The sequence below is a fragment of the Phaethon aethereus genome (assembly GCF_964289735.1).
Source record: "Phaethon aethereus genome assembly, chromosome: 8".
Classification (NCBI taxonomy): domain Eukaryota; kingdom Metazoa; phylum Chordata; class Aves; order Phaethontiformes; family Phaethontidae; genus Phaethon; species Phaethon aethereus.
In genome coordinates, this window is record NC_138584.1 from 23051359 (window position 1) to 23073721 (window position 22363).

Here is a 22363-nt window from a genome sequence, read left to right on the forward strand (position 1 = left end):
CTTTGGGCTGTGATGGATGCATCTGATTTGGGGTCTGAAGGCTACTGTAGCATTACAGCTGCTGGTGCCATGACTAGAGGGAGGCTGAAATCGGCCCTTCTCCATGCCCGCAGGGATGCTTCCTCACCATGACAGTCTCTTGGTACCAGAGCCTCATCAAAGTGCTGTTGAGCCGCTTTCCCCAGAGCTGTCGGCACTTCCACAATGCTGAAACTGGCACCCAGTATCTGGTAAGACACAGCCTGTTGCCCACCTGCAGCCTCTCTCCCTTGCCCAGGGCCCCTGCCTGCTGTGGCTTCTCGTGGTGTGAGCCTGGTGTGTGCTGCCAGGACAATGTGTTCACTGTTACGATGTTGTACTCCACTCTGCTACTGGTGCAGCGTGAGGTGTGTGCTCCCGTGGTACAGCAGCGTCTGTTTGTCTGCCCCAGGCAAGCAGAACACTTCACACCCAAACCCTCACGCTATGTATAGCCCTATGGTTTTGCACTGTCACCTGTGAGCCAGGCAGGCTTGCACCTTCACGGCTCTATCATGCCACTCGTCCTGCACATCAGCACGTCCCTGGGTGGGTGTTGTTCGTATCCCTGTTCTGGGGTTTGTGCTGTCTCCTTTGCAATGTGTGCTGTGGCTCTCTTGACAGGTTGTGCTCAACCAGAAGTTCACGGATTGCTTCGTTCTTGTGTTTCTTGATTCCCATTCAGGAAAGACGGTAAGAACTTGGAAACATAAGAGCAGCTATTTTGGCTCAGGCCAAAATGGGAGTCTGTCTAGATTCATCCGGCAGTTGCCAAGGGCAAATGTCCATGGGGAGAATAAGGGCAAGTCAAGAAGCTTGATAACACCTTTCCTAATTACTGTTCCAACATCTGACAAACTGTGGCCCAGGCCTGTCCTGAGCTAGAGGTGGCCCTTGCATTTATTTAATAGCCTTCTGCAGCTTTATTTCCTTTGGTTAATTTGTGGTATCCATGATTTCCCCTGACTTGCTGCTCCATGATGCAGTTGCAATGTAGGTGAAGAGCTACCTTCCTTGGCTTGTTTTTTGAACCTCCTTCTGCTTTTTTCATGTGATGCCCCTTTGTTTCTGGATTGGAAAATGGTGAGCAGCTGATCCCCTTTTCCTTCACAGGATTGCTTTTGGATCATGCTCTCAGCTGTCTGTCTATCCAGGCTAAAGAGCTCTTCTCTATTCAGTCCAAAGCCAGAGCTCACTGGGTCTGGCTGGCAGGGGTCACTAGTGCTGCGGGCTTCTCTTACCTGGGCAGAAAGAAAAGGGACCTGCACTGCGAGGGTCACAGCAAACCTGCTCAGGCCATGGCGTTCATCAGACTTGAGGGCAAAAATACTCTGCTTTCAGCTCTGCTCCCAGGCAGGGAATAGGATGGGTTGCAGGGAACGCAGCTCCGTGTGAGAGCAGAGGATCTACAAGATGCTTCAGTCCACAATGACTCTTTTGCAGAGGCTGCAGCATAACTGATCCCTTTGTAAATAAATCACACTCCCATCTTAAAGCAGGTAGGGGAGACAGAAGAGATGGTGCCTGCTAGAAGGCTGCTCAGTGCCTCCTGCCACCTGATGTGCTGCACCTTCCCACTTTGTGCTGGAGCTTTTGTGGTGGCCAATTCTACCCTCTTCATGCCTGTAGTAGCTCAGAGCTGAAACTGCTCTTCACTGTGTGGGTACCCGCTTCCTCCCCAGTCCCCTAGATTCACCTCTACATCTAAAGGTGGAATTTTTGCTAACTCCGTGTTACTGTGTTAAGCAAGCTGAGCTCTCAAGCTGCCTTCCCTTCTCCTATGGCTTCATTGTCATTCAGAGCCCTTCAGAGCTCTTCAGGGCTCAGGTCAGCCTTTGTAAATACAGGTGGCCAGGACTGCACCCAGTATTCCTGAGGAGTCTCAGCAGAGCCTTCTGCGATTGCAGCTAAGGCTTTTCTGTGCCTGCCTGGTGCTTCTGGTACAGCCTAGGGTGGCATTTGCCTTTTCATGGTCATGTCTCACTGGTCATAGTGTCACCTTGTGGTCATTGATATGATACACCCAGACTCTCCCATCACCTCTCCCAGTGACTCCCATCTTATAACAGAAATCCTTTCTGTGTCTCACCTTGTATTTCATGCTTAATATTCATCCCATTCCTGTGGCCTCTCAAGAGTCTCTAAGGCTTTTTTTGCATTATCCCAATCCTCTTTTGTATTATTGCCTCAAATTTTATCAGCATGCTCCTCATCTTTGTGCCAGACTCATTAAAGTACTAGGCAACGTGAGTCCCAAAACCTGTCCTGGAGGAACTCCATTTGTAACCTCTCTCCAGCCTGCTACTTCCCCTTTCAGCACTACCATCTTCACCTTAATTTTTGCATTAATTCCTATCTTTTCAGATTACTTAAATGTCCTATGTGGCACTATATCAGGCACTATTCCTGAAGCTCAGATAAGATATACCATGATTCCTTTGTCTAGAAATATTACCTTATCAAAGAGAACTCTAGCGTTAGCACATCAGTTTGGTAACACAGGGCTGCATTTTCCTCATGGTTCTTTCTCTCCAAGCCTGCTCTAAAGCCTTGCACGCTGCCAGAGTTACGCTCACAAATAATTTTCTCTTCCCTCTTAAATGGTGGTGGTGCATTTGCTGTTTTGCAGTTACACAGCTGTTCTCATGGCTTTACGAGTTTGTTAGGGGACCCTGACTACTAGATGTGCTACATTTCCGCTCTGGAGAACATCCAGTCCCTGTGTCTTGCCACCATGACACTGATCATGGTGCACTGAGTTGCTCACGTTTTTCTTCTGCTTCAGTTCCTGCAACCTTCTCTTCTGAACCCTGTTCTCTGCTCCCCTCTGCCCTTGCCCTGCCTTGTCAGTACAGTCACTAATAAAAATGGAACAGCTAGAATTTATTTTTAGGATTGCAGTTATTACGTTTAATCTCCTCCCCTTCCCCATTTGTTGCACTCCTACTCTTCGCCTTAGAAGAAGAAATTTCCCTCTAATTTCCCTGGAAGCCCCTATTACTGTGGAGGCAGTAGGATCCCCTCCTCTCCTGAGGCTGCTGCTGAGGTTGGTATAACTGCAGATGTGTGGGGGCTGGGACAGGAGGAGTGGGCAAGCCCTGGCACCTGTTTTCCACCAGGAAAATTGGGAGGAGGCACTAGGTTAGTGCCGTTGGCATTTTGGGACTTTTCCCAGCATCTGCCCAACAAGGCCAAGCAAGTGCCCACGCACCTGGGCTAGGGACTGCACCGTGCTCGTCTGAATCCTGTCCCCTGACCTGCCTCTTCTCCTCAGCAGAGCCTCACCGTGGTTTTCCGGGAGCCGTTCCCAGTGCAGCCCCAGAACAGCGAGAGCCCTCTGCCGCAGCTTGTGTCCACGTACCACCACCTGGAGTCAGTTATCAACACCGCCTGCTTCAACCTCTGGACAGGCCTGCTCTAGCACTGGCACCCATGTTGTGGAGTGACACACATACCGGACCTCTCGGCGTGGCTGTGCCGTGGGTGGCGATGGGGAAGAACAGGCCTCTGCAGGGGGCACCTGTGCTCCGGCACTGCAGTCAGCACAGCTACTGGTACGCATGGCTACCGAACTGAGGTGCCTGGGGCTGTGTGCCTCTGCTGTTTGCTGGCTGGCTGGCGTGACCCTTGGTGTACCGTTTTCAGTGGATTTGATACTGAATGGCCTTGAACTGAACTGTAAGGGCAGGAGCTTCGCTGCCATGGCTTGTCTGAAGCAGAGCAGCTCTCAGGGACACGGCTTTGGCATCTGCAGGCATGTTCTGCCTGCCGAGAAGGCATGGAGGAGCACGCATAGCACATCTTCTGCACAGGGCAGCACTGCACAGTGCTCTGGCTTTAGGCGGAAAGACTCCTGGACTTCAGGGCTCTGAGCAGTGAGGCTGCCCACTTTTAGCCCTCTGCTTTCATCAGGAGAGCACCGAGTGGGACAGGAAGGGTAAACTGGACCAGGGGAAGGTTTTATGGAGATGTACATTAAAGCCATTGATATATCTGTGAAATAAACTGAACGAGATCCCCACTCATGTGCCATAGGCTAGGATGGGGAAAGCCTCCCAAAGGGGCTGCAGAGGTGACCCTGGCTGCGGCGCTGGCTGGGTTTGCACTGGAGTCTCGTACTTGCTCTGCAGCAGGAGCAGCAGGGCAGTCAGCCCCAAGTGTCCGTGGGCAGGCAGCCCCCAGCCTGTTACCTTGGTTCGGGCAGCCTGTGCTCAGGCTGCTCGCTTCACTCTCCCCACCTGCTGCAGGCTCAGTGCTGGGCACTGGCAGCAGCCTTGAGAAGTGCAGGATTTGGAAGCCCAAAGCTCTCTTCCCACAACTCCAGGCACCAGCTGGACTGGGAAAACTCATGTCCTTCCCAAGAAGTGAATGCTCCCCTCAACATGGGGGACTGGAAACCGAGAGAGGACTGGACACTGCTGCAGAGGGGAGGTGGAGGTGCTCCTGTGCACCTCAAGTCACCTACTACAGCAGTGCCCAAGCCATCCCCAAACATGACCTGCTGCTGATGGTGTTTGAATAGATGAGGGTCCAGCTACTTAGGCTGGCTCAGCAGGGCCTGGGTAAGGGCAATAGGACATAGATGCTCCTAACTTTGCCCCAAGTCATAGAGAAGACAATGCTCCTCAGTTAAGCCATTGCTTTGACTTTTATTCCAGTGTTTTCCTTGTTTTACTCTGCTGCCTTGCTGGTCCCACCATGTTGCAGGCCTTGGCTATCCCAGTACGAGTGCAGCCAGCCCAGACCTTCCAGAGTGTCTCCTGCAGTGACAGACAAGGTCTCCTGCTGGCACCCCCAGGTAAACTGGAGCAGCTGCTGTTCCAGGCAGGGCTCTCATCCCCAGGTAGGGACCCCGATGCCACCCCCCAGAACATGCCTGCCTTTGCACAGTCCACAGCCAACTGGTCCATGCTGGGACCTGCCCATGGGGCTCAGACCACCCACAGGCCCACTCACCTTTCGGAGCATACTCACACCCCACGTAGCCAGTGTAGCCAAGGGACTCTAGGAGCTTGAAGATGTAGGGGAAGTTCAACTCCCCAGGGCTGTTTGGCTCATGCCGCCCTGGCACCTGTGCAATCTGGATATGACCTAGGGAGGGAAAGGGAGAAGCTCTGCCCAAGGCAGCCCTGCCTGCAGCCTTCTCTAGGCATGGGACAAGGTGACCTGAGAGCAGACCCTTGTCCCCTGCCAGACAGAGCGTGGGGCAGTATGGCCTCATCTCAAAGCCCCTCCTTGCCCTATGGCCACAAAGGAGCCGGTCTGGGTGCAGGGCGTTACCGATGAGTGGGAAGTACGCCTCCAGGTTGTGTGACAAATTGCCATCCATGATCTGGCAGTGAAAGAGATCCTGTGGGAGAGAGAGGACACGGATGGGGCAGCTGTTCAGCAGTGAAGAAAGACAGCTGTGCTACATTCCTTGTCTCTCCTCAAGTCCCCAGGGAGGGGATAACAAGCCCACAACCCCTGGGACGCCCCTGTGGGCCTGTGCAAGGTTCCCTGGTGGTGGGCGGACCCTGGAGATCTTCAATGCTGACTCACCATCTGCAGCTTCAGGTTGGGCCGTCCCGCCTTCTCCAGGATGGCAGCAGCTAAGGGTGCAAGAAATGAGAGACCGTCACCCCCAGGCTTAAAGCTTTGTGGTGAAGCCCTGAGACTCCTGTTCATCAGCTATGCTCCCTCGGCATCTCCCTGCAGGTGAGGCAACCTCCTGCCTTTCAGACCTTGGGGATCCTTCTCCTCTCTTGAAGGAGACTTTGGGGAGAGATGTCTGCCTTACCTTGGTGCGGGGTGTTCAGAAAATAGCGAGGGTCAGTGAGGCGGTTGTTAATAGGCTCCACCAGTCCGATCATGTCTTCCTGTAACAGAGTAATGTCACCTCGTGGAGCATCCTGCTACCTCTGCAGTAGGGAGAGCTCCCTCCCCATGCCAGGCTGGTGGGGGGATTCTCCATCCTTGGTACTTGGAACTGCACCCATGGGGCAGGATGTTACCCACTTACCTGGGCCAGGAGGTCAGCAGCATATCTGAGATTCTCAATGAAGGTGGTTTCCATCTCGCCTGCCACTGCTGCCCGGTCTGTGCCCAGGGGAACCCGCCCAGCCATCAGGTGCAGCCTACAGACACAGAGAGGTCAGCCACAGGCAGCAGCTCCAGTCTCCAAGGAGCTGGCTGAATCTAATACACCTTCCTCTGCTGCTGGAGCATGGGGCCAGGCTGGGGGAGCAGACACAGAAAGGGGTAAGAGGAACCATCTATGCAGGATGCACAACAGGCACCAGTGAGCTTCAGGGACACAAACCTGCACCATCCTAGAGACAGTGTTGAATTTTTTGCCTGTTGCATCACAGACCTTGATTCTTCCCTCTTTTGACAGCTGCCTCCAGCTCCTTCACCCTTAAGGCTGGAGCTTTCTTGGGCTTTTGCTCCTGGGGCTGCCCTGAGGCCAGCACGATGGGCAGCAGGGGTGCTGCCTCTGCCAGGGGCAGGTCCGAGGCCTTGCCTCCCCACTTGCTGGCTTAGAGGAGGGAGGGGATGGTGGCCAGTGCTGGCCTACACCAAGCTGTGTACAGAGCTCAAGGGCCAGGCAAGAGTATGGCTCTTCAGCGCCTGTCTGGGGAACGTGTGCAGCAGAAACAAAAACCTTTTCACTCTGCCCATTACAGGCCAGCGCACATAGGCCTGGGCAAGCCCTGGCCTGCCTGGCCCCTGTCCTCCCCAGGGCTTTGAACTCCCATTTCTAAGGGAAAGAATGATGCAAAGTAAATGGAATAAAAGGGCCATATTGGTTTTCTGAAGGGGGTTGTGCCAGGCTAATTGCATCTCTTACAGTGTCTCCGCTGTGCTGTGATCAGCGTGGCCTCCAATAAAGCAACTGTTGTGGTGTCCCGGGGGCAACGACTGGTATCATGGGGGAGGAAAAAGGGAGGATTATCACAGGGACTGCCGTGCAGAGGTGCGGAGAGGAGCCACCCCGGGGAAGGGCAGGGCTGGATGAGAGTGCCTGCCAGCTTTGGGTCAGCTCCCACCGAGCAGGTTAAGGCTGTGGCCCCGAACGCAGGGGTCTGCAACAAACTAGCTCCCGCCCAACGCAGCCAAGTAGGGAGCAATCCCGCGGGATGGAGGCACACTGGTGCAAAGGGCGAGGCCCACTCAGAGGAAGCGGGGAAGCGTGAATGCAGCAGAGTGCCGCGGTGCTGCTGGGGCTGGGAACCTGCTGCCGCGGGGTCGGGGGGTGCCGAGGGGCCGCAGGAGCAGGGCTGCAACCTCGCACCTACCTGGGGCAGCCTACCGCCCTGGCGTACTGCACCGCGGCAGCCAGGCCCTGGCGGAAGGCAGCCTGGCGCCCGGGCACGGCCGCCAGCCCCATCTCACTGGCCTCCTGGTCCCCTAGGAAAGAGCAGCGGGGTCAGCGGCACCGGAGCACCCCCGCGCACCCCACCCACGCAGCCCGTGGGACGCGGCGGTACCGGGAGGGGTGTTGAGGAGAACGATCCGCACCCCCGCCCGCTCCGCCGCGGCCCGCAGCGCCTGGGCCGGGCAGCCCGCCGGCCAGGCCGCCTCCACCGCCCCGAACCCGGCGGCTGCCGCCGCCTCCAGCCGCGCCGGCAGTGCCGGGAGCTGCGGGAACAGCCAGGAGAGGTTGGCGGAAAAGCGCAGCGACATGGCGGGCGGCGGGGCGGGGCCAGCTCAGCTGGGGCGGGGCCTGGCGGCGTAGGGGCGGGGCCGAGGCGGTGCAGGAGCGCGGCGCCGCGTGACGGGAGGCGCGGGCAGCACGGCCGCTGCATCCCGCGTGGGCGGCGGCGGCCGCGGGCGGCAGCGACCCACCCGTGGGGCTGCTGGGCGGGGCCCCGGCTGTGAGCGAGCCCCCAGCAGCTGGGGCACCGCCGGGGCGCAGCCTCTCCCCAGCAGCTCACGGCTCCAACGCCGATGGCACACCGCCCTGTGAGCCTGCAGCAGGGTGATGGCTCCAGCGCACAGCCGCACGTGGGCCGGTACGTGGGGCCACGGGACGCCTGTGGGTCAGCAGCCCCACGTCGCACCCCAGCAGGCAGAGCAGCTCCATGCTGCCTGTGACACAGGTGGGGTTGCTGTCTTCATCACAGGGGCTGGGGGCCAGGGGCGTGCTGGGCGCGGCCATTGCGCGGGGCGGCTGGCATCCTCCCTGGGAAAGGTGTCATTGCCAGGTGTTGGCTTGACATACACAAAGCACCATGTTAATTGGTTTCCTGGGGAGCTTGTCTCTAACAGTGTCTCATTATGCGAGAAATGCTTTCTCTTTTGTCCCACGCTCTGCATATTTTACCATAAAATGTTCATCTCCTCTTCTGCAGAGCTGTGGCTCCGGTGTGCAGGAGTCCAGCCTCTGCAGTGCCCATGACCAGCCCCGCATCCCTGTGCCCCATCCCCTGTGCCCTCTGCACCTCCAGGCACAGCTCATGGGCTGCACGGCTGAGGTGTGTGTCCCGCGCAGCCTGTGGCTGCCCAGGGGCTGTGCTGTGGCTGGCAGAGGTGGCATCAGCCATGGACATTTGCAGTCCCTTGTGCTGAGCCTGTTTCTGGGGGCTCTCACCTGCCTGCCCATGATTGGGGAGCCCTCTATGCTCCAGCTCCTCCGTGGCCACGGCAGAAGCCCTCCGCAGCCCCAGCCCCGTGGCCCGCTGCAAGCCCCAGCAATTAACAGCAGCCTGGGAGAGCCCAGTGGCAGCGTCGCCACGGCAGAGGCCAAACACAGCGAGAGGTTTTTGGTGGGAGGTCAGGGCAGGGCCAGCAAAGGGGAAAGCAGCGGCAAAGCTATCCATTAAAGAGTTTCAACTCAATTATGGCTATTGATTAATCAATTAGAAGAAGCTTGACTCAACTTCTCAGTAATAATCCAAACTGTCCCCAGTGATGGACAGCTGTGCGGGGGGTGGCATCCAGCGCACACGTCCCCAGCACGCAGCCCGCTCCCTGCCTGCAGCCGCCATGCCGGGAAAGCACTGCACCTTCCACACGTCCTTCTGCAGCCTTGCTCCGTGGTGCTCTGGGGCTGTTCTTCCCCTTCAATCAAACCCAGGAGGTGCCTGAGCGTGCTGGGCTCAGCACCGGCGGGCGGGTGAGTGGCAGAGCCCCGTGGGCACGGCGAGCCCCAGAATGAGGGTGGCACCTGCCTGGCCCGGGGGTGCAGCCTCGACAGGTCCTTGCGCTGTGGGGCTGGAAAGGCGCCCGCCGAGGCCCTGCACCGTGCCGGCCCCGGCAGTCCTGGCCACATCCCCAGGTGGAGGCCGGGCACTGGGCTGGGGCAAAGCCCAGGAGGCGGCGGGGGGGAGCGGAAGCCCCTTGCTGGGCAGCAGCGATTAAGCACAGCCAAGCCCTGCGTGTGGGAGACCTGGGAAGCCAGACAGGAATTCAGGGAGCCCCCGCAGCAAACCTGCCCTGCGGAGCTGCTGGGCTCCGCGCTGAAGCATTAATGGTGTCTTTATATCTCTGGTAATATATCGCATTGATTTTCTCTTGTTATAACCGCGGTTCCTGCATTGCGGGCCGGTGTTTTGTCACTTTACCTTGACAGGGCGCAGTGGATTTACTCCTCGCCGTACCACTTGCGGCTCTGGAGTCATCAGCCACGCCGGTGCTGAGGCCTGCGCCCAGCACCCGCTGTCTGGGGGGTCTGGCACGAGCACGGGGTCAGACCAGCCCCCGTGTCCCCCCGGGGAGGTGGGGCGTGTACCCAGCGGGGTGCTGGTGCAGGAGGGCAGCCGGGTGCCAAGCAACCCCACCGCCTGCACATTTTATTAGCGAGCTGACATTTCGATGCAGACCCGGCTCTGGCCGCTCTGACGGCCAGGGTGGGGAGGCGGCGGGTGCCCCGCGGTGCCAGCAGCAGCAGCTGAGCCAGACCCCCAGAGCCCACTGCAGTGAGGGGCACCAGTCCTCCCAGTACCCCATAAATCCCCCAGCTCATTGTGCTACAGGGAAGCTTTTATATCTCTCCCTCTTTATGAAACATGTTTTAATTTAAATTGACATTTCTGTATTTTAACTACCTGGCCCTGGGCTCCCAGGTGGCTCGGTGGGCACCCTGGGCGCCGGGAGGGCCAAGGTGCTGCGGGCTGGGGTGGCTGTGTGGCACCGTCCCACCGGGGCATGTCACCCCTGTCCCTCCTGGGCACCCCCAGACCTCTCCCACTCCTGGTGTCCCTTCCTCCCTGGACTTTATTCTTTGCTGTAAAGCACTCCAATTTTTTGCAACCATGTTTGGTTTTTGGCATTTATAGGTGAGTAAATTCTAGCCTTTTTATGTGTAGAAAAAGGCTGGGAAAAATAATCTGCCTGTGACCCGGTATCTCATGGAAGCAGCTGCAAGAGCTTTGGTTGTATTAAATCTCATGAGGGAGAGGGGACCAAGAAATGAAAAGTCTTTCCAGTGGGACCCAGCACCAAGCCAGCCACCCACTCACCTCTGTCCCCAAGGCCCATGTGTCCCGACGGCTGTGTCTCCTGCCCCGTCACCCCCCGGCCCTGCCAGGGCGTCTCTCCCAGCTCCCTGCTCCTCCGGCTCTCTTGGGGCAGGCCTTGCTGAGCAACGTAACCCGGCTGGTTGCACATGTACCCCCAGCTCTCCTCCCTGCTCAGAATCCCACCCGAATTTCTTCGACCTCCCTGTTGTCACGGTTCTGGGCATTGCTGGGGGTTTGGCTCAGGGACCTGGCACCAAAGGGACCCACCAGGCCCGGTGCCCACTGAGGACTCCTTGGTGGGATCCATCACGCTGCCAGGTCCTTCTCTGCTTACCACGGTACGTGCACGCTGTGCAGAGACAATTTGTTAATTAGTGTCTTTCTGCTTCTGAGCCACCTGCTTTATCGCTGTCGAAGTCTGCCGTGCCCTTTGCTGCTCAGCCTGTTTCCCCCTCCCGAAACGAAGCACCTGCCTGGCTTGCAAATGGTTAATGATGGTGTGCAGCAGGGCTGTGCCTTAGCTGGGGCTTATCCTGGTCCTGTGGGGTCCTCCCAGCGGGAGCCTCCTCCTCTTCTTCTCTTCTTCTTCCTCCTCCTTCCTCCTGCTGCTCCTCTCCCTCCATCCCCTCCATCCCTCATTCCCTCCATCCCCTCCATCCCTCCCGTCCCAGGCACGGGGCAGCACATGGGAGATGCAGGGAAAGATGCCAGCCTCTCCCAAAGCTCTGAAGAAGATTTCTAAGTGATGCCTTAATGAGCATGTTGCCCCTCTCAGGCCTCCCTTTCCTACAGCCTGCAAAAACACTCAGGTAGAAGAAAATCTATACATCATATTATGGGAAACAAATGCCCAATCTTTGCCAGTTTATGGCTATTCTTCATCAGGGAGGATCGAACAGGGTGGGAATGTGATATAAACCCCAGCGGAGCCAAGAGGAGGAGGTGAGGACCAAGCACTCTCACGTCCCCACGGCTCCTGGTGCGGGTGGGCTCTCCATCAGCTGGCTGGGATTTTCTCGCTATTCCAAGATTTCACGGGAAATTAATGAGGAGGCCAAATTCTCCTCCAGCTCTTGGAGGAGGCCGGGGCGGGCGGTGCCTGGGCCCGCTGAGCTGGCAGATGTTGTTTAACATTCCCGGCAGTAATTAATAGACGGCTTCATCACTCTTGTATGATTCAAGCATGTCGTCCTGCTTCTCTCCAAATACAGAGCAGAAATATTTGTTAAACGTGGCTGGCGTTTTCGCGTAATCATTAGTGCTCGAGCAGCTCCAGCGGCTGCAGGATTTATTGCCTTGCCAAGATTTCTTTTGGCCTTATGATGCTGCCACCAACCCCTCCCTCCGCTGCCAGCCCCTCCTGGAGAGAGGATCCCTCTACCACTTTCCCTCTGATTTATGTCCGCCGGCTGCAACCTCTCCTTTACAGCACACTTATGGATTCCCCCCTTTTCCATTCATTACGCTGCGGCAGGATGGGCTTTGGCCGCACCATGCCCCTGACCGGGACGCCCGGCCAAATTCAGCCCGGCAAGGCTCTGCGGGGATTGCTCCCACCGCCTGGGGCCCGTGGCAGAGGCAGGGGAAGGGTCCCCCCAGGATGCCTGAGCCCACAGCTCCCAGCTGGGCTGGCAAGGCTGCCCTGAGCAGTGGCACATGTGGGGACATGGCCCGGGCTGGGCTGGGCACGGTCACAGCAAGCGGTGGCCTGGGGAGCGGTGGCAGAGCTGGCTTGCGGGAGGTGGCAGCCTGTTAGCCAGCGTCGCCCGTGCCCCGGGGAATCACTGCAGAGACAGATTAATAGGAGCCTCCCAGCTCGTCCTCGCTCACGGACAAAAGCAAGCAGTGTCCCCCCGGGAGCACCCCGCTCCTGACGTGGCACAGTGTCAGCTCCTGCGCCCAGAGCAGGGACGTGGTGGGGACACAGGGAACGGGCACTCAGGAGGGCCCTGATGGCCACGCTGACAGGGAGAGTGAAGCCCAGGGAGGGAAGGGGATGCTCCCACCGCCGCCTGCCCAGCTGAGCCGGGGCTGCCGAGGTGCCCGAGGTCTGGGCTCAGCCCTCCCCAGGCTGGGGGAGCAGTGCCCCGTGCAGGCTGGCACCCCCGGGCACAGCCCGGCCCCCGCTCCCATCCCCACAGGGCTCAGGGACCAGCCCCGGCTCTGCCGGCCCCGGCTCACTGCAGCCCCGTGCCTCATGCCGTGGGGTGCAGGAGCTGGCCGGCACGGCACCCCTCCCCAGCATGGCCCTCTGCAGCCCGGTCACCATGTTAAGCCACCTCTTAATTAATCAGGCTGATTGTAATGTGGTTTTAGGGCATTAAAATTCAATTGTGGAATTCTCCGCTGGCTGGGCTCGCAATGAATACAGAAGTTTGCCTAATTAGAGCTGACACGCAGCTGGCGGGAGAACCAGACAAACGGCCCCGCCAGGGCTGCCCGCCTCGCACCCCCTCGCCCGGCCCCAGCAGCCCCCTCCCTGCCGCTGCGGGGATGCGGCGGGGACCAGCGCCTGCCGTGGGCACCCGGACCCTGCCGTGGGCACAGGGAGGGCAGAGATGCCCGGCCGCGGTGTCCCTGGGGACGTCCCCAGCTGTGCACCCATGCCGAGCCCTTGGCCAGGCACCAGCCAAGAGCTGGGGAGATGTTTCCTTATCGGCAGCATCAGGTCTTTGCTGTCATTACCACGGCAATTATCATCTCATTTGAAGTCTTTAGCTGCCATAATCTGTCTCTTGCACTGATTTATTCCACAGGCCTCTTCCCCAGCCATGAGGGAGGAAAGGAGCCATCAATAAGGAGGCAACGAGTTCCATCTCCCATGGAAGCTTCTCCCCACTGGAGTGGAGCAGAGGTGCCCCGTGGCCAGATCATCCTCCTGGTGCGGGCGGGGCTGACCCCACAGCAGCGCATGGCCAGGACCAAACCGAAACCCGCCACCTCCTGGCACCGGTTGGGAGCTTGTTCCCCCAAACCTGACGTGTTTATTATTTCAGCTGCCGTTGGCACGAGCGCACGCAGGGCTGAGCCAGTCGTGCACGCAGGCAGGCTGGGAAGCAGAGGAAGGTGTTCACCCTGCGGGGACGGACAGAGGGACACTGAAGCTGCAGCTTCCTTGTCTTTCTCCTGTCTCCAGACTGGGCTGTTGCTTGGAGTTGGTTTTCTCTCTGTTTGCTGCAATCAGTACCTCCTGCCGCCAAGAGCTTCGTTGAGACTTTTCTCACCCGCCTTTGCCAACTGCCAACTCACACCCTCTGCTCCCAGCTTTCCCATTTCCCCGGACTATGGGCAGCTCTTGTCTCCTCTTTCACCTCCCTTTGCAACTGGGACATCTGGGGCTTTTCCAGACAGTACATTGATGGCAGCCCTGGGGACGGTGACAGCCAGCGGGCAGAGGTCCCTAGGCACCGTGAGCTGCCCCAGAGGAGGGGCAGAGCGATGGGACTGGGACGGCAGGGCAGCGCCACGTGGCTGCCAGCCCTGAGCGGGCTGACACTGTGGCCAGAGCCACCCTGGGGCTGTTGTATGGGGTCACAGCAGCTCCCCGGGCCGGGGTATTGCTCCTGCTGGGCTCTGGCACACGAGAGGCCATGGCTGCGCCAGCAAAGCCCTGCTCCCACCTGCCTGCTCCTCTGCCCACCCCTCCGTCCCTGCCCGGAGGGAGCTGTGCCAGGCCAGGCACGGGGCAGGCTGGGGCCGTGCTGTGGGGCTCGGAGCTGGTGCATCCCCTGAGAAGGGCCCAGCGGTGACAGAGGAGACGCAGCAGGAGACATCCTGCTCGCACCGGCCACTCCCTGCTCCCCAGCCCTCCCCAGGCACTGATGCCTTGAGCATCACCCCAGAGCAGGAGGGGGGTCCCCTGGCTCAGCCGCGTACATGGGGGGACCCCAGGCACAGGTGCTGGTGGCAGCAGTCACCCTCGCTGCACGCACAGAGCAAGTCCCTGCAGGAGGCCCCCCCCCGTGCCGCCCACAGCCTCGCTGACAACGCTGAGCAAGACAAACCCAGTGCCGCAGCAGCCCCGGTGCCCATCCTTGCTTGCACCCACACCCCCGTGATATGGTGGGATGCCTGGGGCAGGTGGGGGGGTCAGTGGGACAAGGGGAAGCCACCGACACAGTCCCCAGGCCACAGCTGAGCCCGGCTGCAGGGCACTCCGGAGTGGGCCAGGCAGGGTAGGGTGGCAGCGGTGCCACCAGTGTGCCCAGTCCAGCAACAGGGCTCCTGTCCCACCCCTGCACACACCACAGCTCAGCCTGCCTAATGGAACCCATTTATATGCAAAATCCCCAGAAAAAAACGGTAATTAATGAAGTCCCTTTCATTACCATTATGCAAATGCAATTAATTTCAGCTGTTATGAATATGCAAATATTACAATTATGATCTAATTGCCAGTGTGTGTAGGGGAGTGGGCGGAATATCAAGCCTCAGCCCAGGCCCCAAGAGCTTTGGGGTGCGGAGCCACACTGGGACAGTGCAGGCAGGAGGGGGGAGCCCAGGGGGGATGCCCAGCTGGGGGGGCTCTGCCTGCTCCTGCGGGCACAGCAGGCGCGTGTGTGCGGGGCCAGGCATCAGGGACGGGCCTCAGCCACTGCCTGCCCGTACCATGGGTCCTGCATAGGCCCCCTCTACCCACTCGGCAGTGCTCTGGGGCAGCTCCCCATGGCACCATGACCCCTATCCCCTGTGCCGGGAAAGCCTGCACCAGAACTGGGGCTGAAGGCCCAAAACCACCATCCATCCATCTCCAGCCCCACTCAGCCTTTTATGATATTCATCCCCAGGGTGCAGGGAGGAGAAGGAGGAGGAGGAAGAGGAAGGTTACCAGGCAACTCGGTGTCGCATCGCTGGAGGGCAAGGAGGCAAATGGCAGCAGGAGGCAGAGACCTGCCCTGACCCTGCTCCTTCCCATGGCCCCAGCAATGGTGGCCCCATGCCCGCACGCACTGCCTGCGAGGTGCCACTGCTGTTAGCAAACCCTGGCCGTGCGCCGCCGGCCCTGCTGCAATCTCGGCACGAGGCCGCCATCACCCTTACCGCGAGGGGGTCCTGTCCTCTGAGCCAGTGGGGCCCCCCCAGCCCTCCACCCACTGTTTTGGAGGGGTTCAGCATCCCCCACGGCTGAGAATGCTGTGGTGTCATGGTGGGGCTGGGGGGGGACAGGCAGCACAGCCGTTCTGGCAGGGGACAGGCTCGGTGCAGACTGAGCCTGCAGCAGGCAGGCTGGGCTGTGGGGATGCCTTGCGTGGGGTTGTCCTGCATGGGACCGTGGGGCCACGCTCCCGCAGGAAGGCAGGCTGCAGGCAGGGGCTGGGCTCTGCAGCCGGCAGCCAGCAGGCTGTGCTCCTGCACCCCACAGCACGCGGGTGCCACGCAGGGAAAGGCTAGCAGCAGGGCACGGCCCCCCCCGCGCCGGCTCCGGAGCCAGCGGGGCAGCGGCCGGGGCTGCCCGGGGGGAGGATGCTCCCCCGGCCGCAGCACTGCGCTGAGCCCCCGCGCTCCGGCCGCAGCCCCTGCTCGGCCCGGCGGCAGCTGGCCCCAGCTGTGCCCGCAGCTGGCAAAAGCACCTCCCCCGGGGGCAGAGCAGCTCACATCTGCCCCAGCGCCTCCCAACCCCGTCCTGCCTTCCCTGCCGGGGCGACAGCCCCATCCCCTCCCTCGCAGCCGCCCCCCCATGCCCCTGGAGAGCAAAAGTGAGGGGTTGCTGCCTGGCCCTGGGTGCAGGCTGCCGGCTGATGGCAGTGGCCCGTGCAAGGGTTTTGCTGGGGGGACGGGGAGACCCTCTTGCCTTTCGTCCCTCTGTCCCAACAACCCCTATCCTGCCATCCCAGCCCCCCACTCCCAGACTTGGGGGTCCTGTCTTTGTGGTGCACAGGGAGCCCAGGCTGCCACGCCTGGGGAGATGTGGAGAGTTGGGGGCCGTAAGGGCAACTGTCACCCCCTGGGGTACCTGGCACCTGCTCCCCACAGCCCCAGCAGCTGCATCTCTGCAGCCCGGTGGGGCTGATGGCCCTGCTCTGGGGCTGGGGAACCTTTTTCTCGCCCATCACCACAACCCTCTTCTCCATGGTGGCAGGGACAGGCTGGAATCTGCATCTCCACCCCACTGCCATGCCCCCGATATGGGGATGGAGTGGGACCCCCCTCATCACTCACGCTAATTTGGGCATCATGTGTTTTAATGGGGGACTTCTTCTCACATGCGGGGAGGAGGAAGGCAGCAGGCAGTGGGGTGTCAGGCAGCTTGCACCTGGCAGTGCAGCCTGGACAGCCCCAAAGCCCCCAATCCCCTGGCCCCTTCCAGTGGGGCTCAGCTAGGAGGAGGAGGAGAAGGATGTGGAGAGGCTTCTCTGAGCTGCTGCTTGGTTTCCAAGGCAATGAGACGTCATGGCTGTTCATCCCGGCAGGGTCATCCCTCTGTGCCGGAGCCCTGGAGGAAGGGGCTGAGGAGAAGCCGCAGGCCCCACAGACCTGCTGAGCACCTGCAGCCTCATCCCCGCTGGGGTCAGTCCTGCTCGCGCAGGTCAGCGTGGGCCAGGCACCGCGCGGGGACGCAGAGAGTTTCGCACAAGCTGTTCCCTGTCAGTCACCATCAGTGCTGGGGATGGAGCGGGACAGTCAATTCCCCGGCACAGCTGCCGCCGTGTCCTGCAGAAGCCCGTGGGGTGCCAGACCCGGGGTGACACCCAAGGGTCGCAAACCAGGAGAAACAGCAACACACGATGTTTCTGCTGCATCCCTCCAGGGCGGTGTGGGCACCCATGGGTGCTGTCAGCACTGTGTTCAGCGGCCCTGTGGTGACTCGCAGCGGGTGCTGGGTGCTCCATCTCCCCTCGGATGAAGGCACGCAGTCCCAGCTCTGCTCCCCGCACCGTCCCCTGTGTTTTCCCAACTAATTGAATTCAGAGAGACTTCTTCCCAGCAGTGCCAATCGATGAACCCCGTGTTATCAGCCCCCCCAGCTCTCAGGATGGATATGGGCGAGGGGAAAAATTGAATTTGCGGCCATTTTCATTGGGATTTAATTGGGCAGTCTCACCTCGTTGCCTTAATCCCGGGCGCTGATGCGCACAGCCGAGCCGGCAGCTCCCCTTATTTATCACTTTTCAAATATTTGCCTCTTTGCAGTTGTAGGAAATCGATGCTCCCGCCTGTGGCATGCCGGGAGCGACCTGGCCGGGCGGCCGGGCGGCTGGGGATCCATCAGCTGCTGCCACACTATCGACAAGGCGATTGGGGTTTAAGAGGCACTTTGATAGCAGAACCGGCACACATTAAGTGCTCGTCATCAGGGGATGATCATGACTTATTACCGCTAATTCTCCCTGCGCAGCGGCAGGGCTGCAGGGCTCTTCCTCGCTCATTGCCGCGTGGTTCCGCGACGAGGCGCCGGCGTTCCCAGAGGACAGGGTGCTGTGTCACCCCCTGCGCTCCTGGCCCAGGCCTCAGTGCCTTTGGGGGTCCTTGTCCCCAGGGTGCGGGGTATTGCTGGGGGGCTGGGGGCTTTCTCTGCCCCTCACTGCATGTTCAGCCCAGGGGAGGCTGAGTCCCTGCCGGGCTCCTGCCAGCCCGGCTGGGCCAGCGGAGGGGCTGCAGAGCTCTGATTGCAGCCACAGCTGCGGGCACCTGTGGAGGGGCCAGATGCCCACGCTGTCCCTCTCAACCCTCGCTGGGCATCCCCAGGCCCCAGCGCTGGCTCCAGCCCCACTATCGAGGCTGGCACCATCTCTCCCCCTCAAGCCATCAGCATCCTGGTCCCGGGGGGTCTCAGCTGGATGGGAGACAGGACCAGAACCTGTGAGAAGGGCAGCACTGTCAGGGTGACGGCACTGCCGTGCCAGCTGGGGACAGGGGACGGCTGGGCTACACGGTGTCTGCCTCCCCTGCAGGCTGGGGTGCAGGGAGAGCTGTCTTCCCAAGCTCCTTCCAGGCGGCTCTTGGTGCCAGTGGTTGTGGTTGTGCCGGCTTGGCTCTGGCCCTATGTTCTCCTCCCTGTGTCCCTCCTCCCTGGGATGCTCCAGGATCCCTGTGCGAACCTGGGCAGCCTCCAGCCCTGGTGGCCTCCTTCCCCGGCAGAGCTGCGGTGGGGCAGACACTGAGCCATTCACTGATGAGGGCTCTTGCTGTGAAACCAGCCAGATTAGTGTCATCCAGCCCTGTCGCTTGGAAGGCATCCAGTAACGAGCAGCCAGAGAGAGACAGATCCTCGATGGCAGCAAACAGACGCTGCTGTCGCCGTGCAGTGGCTCCAGCACGCAAGGCCTGCCAGCTCAGCACTGGGAGCAGGACCACCAAGGTGCTTCCCAATGGCCCCGTGCAAGGGATGGGAGCAGCAGGTGACCCCATCCTGTCCCTGCCAGGAAGGGAACGGAGCCCCACCCTCCCCATATTGGCAGCGGGGTGGGCAGGGGATACTCCCAGGTTGCACAGAGGTCCCTCAGATGCAGTGCAGAGGACAAAGCTCTTGGCAGCTGGACGCCGGAGCCGTGCCGGCGTGGGGCGGACGCACCCAGGAGGAAAGGCATGCAGAGCTGGGAACAGCCCTGTGCCCAGCTGCTGCGATCTCACTGGCACTCATCCATCCCCACACATGGCTCGGCTCCGTCTCCAGCCCAGCCTGGGCTCATGCCCTGGGCAGTCCTGTCTTGGGGCCACGCTGGGGCCAGCTGCTCTGGCAGTGAGGACCTTGCTTCTAATTTCCAGCCTAAATTTATTCATGGCCAGTTCAAACCCATCACCCCTGTGCCAACGCTGTGCTCCAAACCAGCAGCACTGAGCCCTCCTGAATGCTCATCCTTGCAGCGTGCTCAGAGCAAGCCTGTCCCCTCCAGCTCCTGGGGGACATGGATCTCCATGTGGACCTCCTTGGAGGAACAGCAGGGTTTGTGCCGGGGGGGTGAGCCCAGCTCCCCTCCCCAGCCTCTTGCCCCTTGCCCTGCACCCCAGCCAGGTCGTGTCCCTTGCTGCCTGCCCTGGGGTTGGAGGTGTCCCCAGAGCCACCTTGGGGTGAGAAGCTTCACCTGCTTGTCCCCATTGCCATGGCAATGGGCACTTGCTGTCGCCACCCCACAGGGTAGCCCTTAACGAGGGGCCTAATGAAATAAAGAGATCAAACCAGGCCTAATGGGGATGGTGACATGCCACTGATGCCTGGGCTTGCACGGCCTCCGTGCCGTGGCCACCAGCGACCCCAGCAGGGTTCCCTGGGCTGTGCTGCCATCCCGGCACCGGGAGCAGGTACAGCCCCAGGATGCTCCGGAAAGGGCGCAGGGGCCGGCTCCCCTCGCTGCCACCGCTGTGTGGGAACCCTTTTCTGGAGATGAAAAATTCAGCGGAGGCTAAGCCGGGGTCTGGAGCTTTGCAGGATGTGAATTGGTTTCCTTGTTAAGCGCTGCATTTGGTTTTTTTAGCAGCCTGTTTATGGGAACTGAACCGCCCCGGCGTGAATTATTCATGGCCCCTCGCAAACTCATTCTCAAAATATCAATTTCTCCCAGTCATGCCAAGCAGCACTTAAGCCTTAAAGCCTTGTTAAAATGAACTGACGGCCCAGTGAGCCAGGGAGGGGGTGGGAGCAGCTGAGAGGGGGGTCTGCAGCGGGGGTCCTCCCCCAGTCCCTGCACCCGCCTTGCAGGTCCCAGAGCCATGGGGCAGGACGTAGTGGGAATTTCAGGAGGGAACCTGGCGTGGGGTGGGATGTGGCCGTGGGGATGGCGGGCATCATCCTGGAGGGGAGCAAGGGAAGGTCACGCAGCACGCGGGGACTCTCCCTCAGGCTCTCTCCCAAGCGAACTGCTTCCCAGGTGGGGGACGCACACGGGTCTCCCCACTCCGGGCATTGCGGCAGCATTTGTGGAGCCACATGAGGACTTAATCAGGTGGAGGAGCAGGGACGAGCGCAGGCATTAGCAGAGGAAGCTGCTGGAGTGGGAGGGAGGGAGCCGCTGCGGCACAAACCAAACCAGCTGCGGCCGCAGATGGCACAGAGATGCTCCTCTCCCTCAGGGCTGCAGCCGGGACACCGGACCCCCATGCGTTCGCATGGAGCCCTGCTGAGCAAGTCACCCACTCCTGCTGGGGGCCATCAGAGCTAAACCCTCTGCTCGCCTGGTGGCACGGGGAGGAGGGCAGGGTGGGCAGGGTGAGGGCATCTCCGGCTACCAGGAGCTCAGAGGGCACCGAGCAGCACCCATATCAGTGCCACCCTTGGCACCTGCTAGGGACTCCGACCCTGCCCCAGCAGCCCCGGAGCGGCAGCAGGGACCCTGCAGGCAACAGCTGGACTGGAGCAGCACTGCTGGTAATTACTAATTAAAATGCAGATGCTCCCCAAACTGCAACTTTTAGTTTCTCTAGCAACTGCTAAATCAAAAGCAACGAGGCAGGGAAACACCGAGTCATGCAGCGGGTGCCGCCGTGCCGGTGCCGGTGCCGGTGCCGGTGCCGGCAGGGGAGGCTGGTCCTGCCCTGGCAGTCCCCAGCCCGGCCATGCAGCCACGTGTGGCGTTTCCAGCCTGGCTGCTGGGGACCCAGCTGGTGGGTGCCCCATACTGGGCAGGGGGCTGAGCCCACGGGGACCAGCGGGCAGCACCCTGCCCTCCCTCTGCTTCACCCTAGCCCCCAGCGCAGCTCCCCGCAGCCCCTGGGCAGGAGGGGCTCAGCCCCTGGCAAGGCTAGATTTTCTCCTTTTCCCGGCTCTCTCCAGGCCCACCACCCACTGCAGATCTCCTCACCCCCTGGTTAACCCCTGCCGGGCCAGCGCAGCCTGCCTTCGCCCTGCCGTCACGGCAGTGCCCAGCCCATGGCCAGACCCGGCATCCCAAAGCGGGGACGGGGCCTATTTTCCCCAGGACCATCCTTTCCTCCCTCTGAGAGCAACCACTCACGGAAAGGCAGAAACACTTGAACAGCTAGAAAAGTCAGAGGTTAATGTGCCCTGTGCACAGAGCGGTGTTAAAATCTGTTTTAGGAAGGACACCCCGTTTTTCCTTAAGCCTCCACCCAAACACCTCCCCGGTGTCACCCCTTGCATTGCGGCTCGCTCTGCTGCGCTCGCCCCGGCACCTCAGGCTGTGATGCTGCAGCAAACCATCTTCTTCCTTGTTATTATTGCACAGGTCTTCCTCACGCCAGCAACGTTTTTTCGCCCTCACATTGCCTGTTGGTGCAAACAATCAACAGTTTTGGTCCCTGGGGCCTCTCCTTGGCACGGCCCTTCCCTGATGCCTCCCCACTAACAAGACCGTCTAGGGAATCTGTCCATGAGCAGTTTTTTAATCCATCTACCGTGCCCTCTTAATTTCTCATAAAACAAGTTTTTAATCAAAATGTCATGTGGCAATAAGTGAAGCGCTGGAGAGAAATCAGTGGTGCTCTGCTGGAGCTGCTGCCTGTACCTGCCAGGCTCTGCTCCTGCCCAAAGAGGCAGCGGCTCTGCTGTACAGGGCTGATGTGGGATACACAGCGGTTCCCCGCTGGGCTCTTTGACATGACCCCAGACGAACCCTCCGCTGTTTTGCTGAGCACGGCATCTCCACACTTGGTCTTTGCTTTTTGCACTGTCCCTTTTTCTTTGCCATCCCGGTACAGGAGAAAGCAGCTCTGTCTCCAGCACGCGGTTCAGGCCAGGCTCCAGGATTTGGGCATAGCTCCATTTTCCATCATTTGTCCAAATTAGCAGCTGGAGGACTTGTCAGCAAGACCTCTCAGCAATGGGGTGGGTTACCTGCCCCTGCTGCACCCATGCGGCTCCTGCCGCATCCCCTCTCACTGCAGGGCTGCAGGTCCCCTGCCCGCCAGCATTGCCAGCCCCAAAGCAGGTACCCGCTGGGCTGCCTGGTACCCAGGTGCCCTGGGTAGGAGGATGTCAGCATGTGACAGTGTGATCATTTCCATGGCAA

The 22363-nt window shown here is 60.1% G+C and overlaps 2 protein-coding genes across 2 annotated transcripts in view; one reads left to right on the forward strand and one right to left on the reverse strand.

The window, feature by feature from the left end:
• Window positions 1-3439, forward strand: part of SZT2 (SZT2 subunit of KICSTOR complex) — a gene marked incomplete at both ends in the record, with an annotated part of 58266 nt that extends 54827 nt beyond the window's left edge. Inside the window, 3 exons of the mRNA XM_082002831.1 lie at window positions 114-230; window positions 643-711; window positions 3296-3439. Coding sequence (XP_081858957.1) covers window positions 114-230; window positions 643-711; window positions 3296-3439 — 330 coding nt within the window. The remainder of the gene's footprint in view (window positions 1-113; window positions 231-642; window positions 712-3295) is intronic.
• A 1231-nt stretch (window positions 3440-4670) lies between these two features.
• HYI (hydroxypyruvate isomerase (putative)) lies at window positions 4671-7683 on the reverse strand (the record flags this gene model as incomplete). The annotated part of the gene is made up of 8 exons (XM_082002834.1): window positions 4671-4778; window positions 4975-5109; window positions 5299-5368; window positions 5560-5609; window positions 5798-5876; window positions 6020-6134; window positions 7296-7407; window positions 7488-7683. 8 exons carry the CDS (start codon window positions 7681-7683, stop codon window positions 4690-4692), a joined length of 846 nt encoding a protein of 281 aa, XP_081858960.1. The 3' UTR covers window positions 4671-4689.
• Between the last annotated feature and the right edge of the window lie 14680 nt (window positions 7684-22363).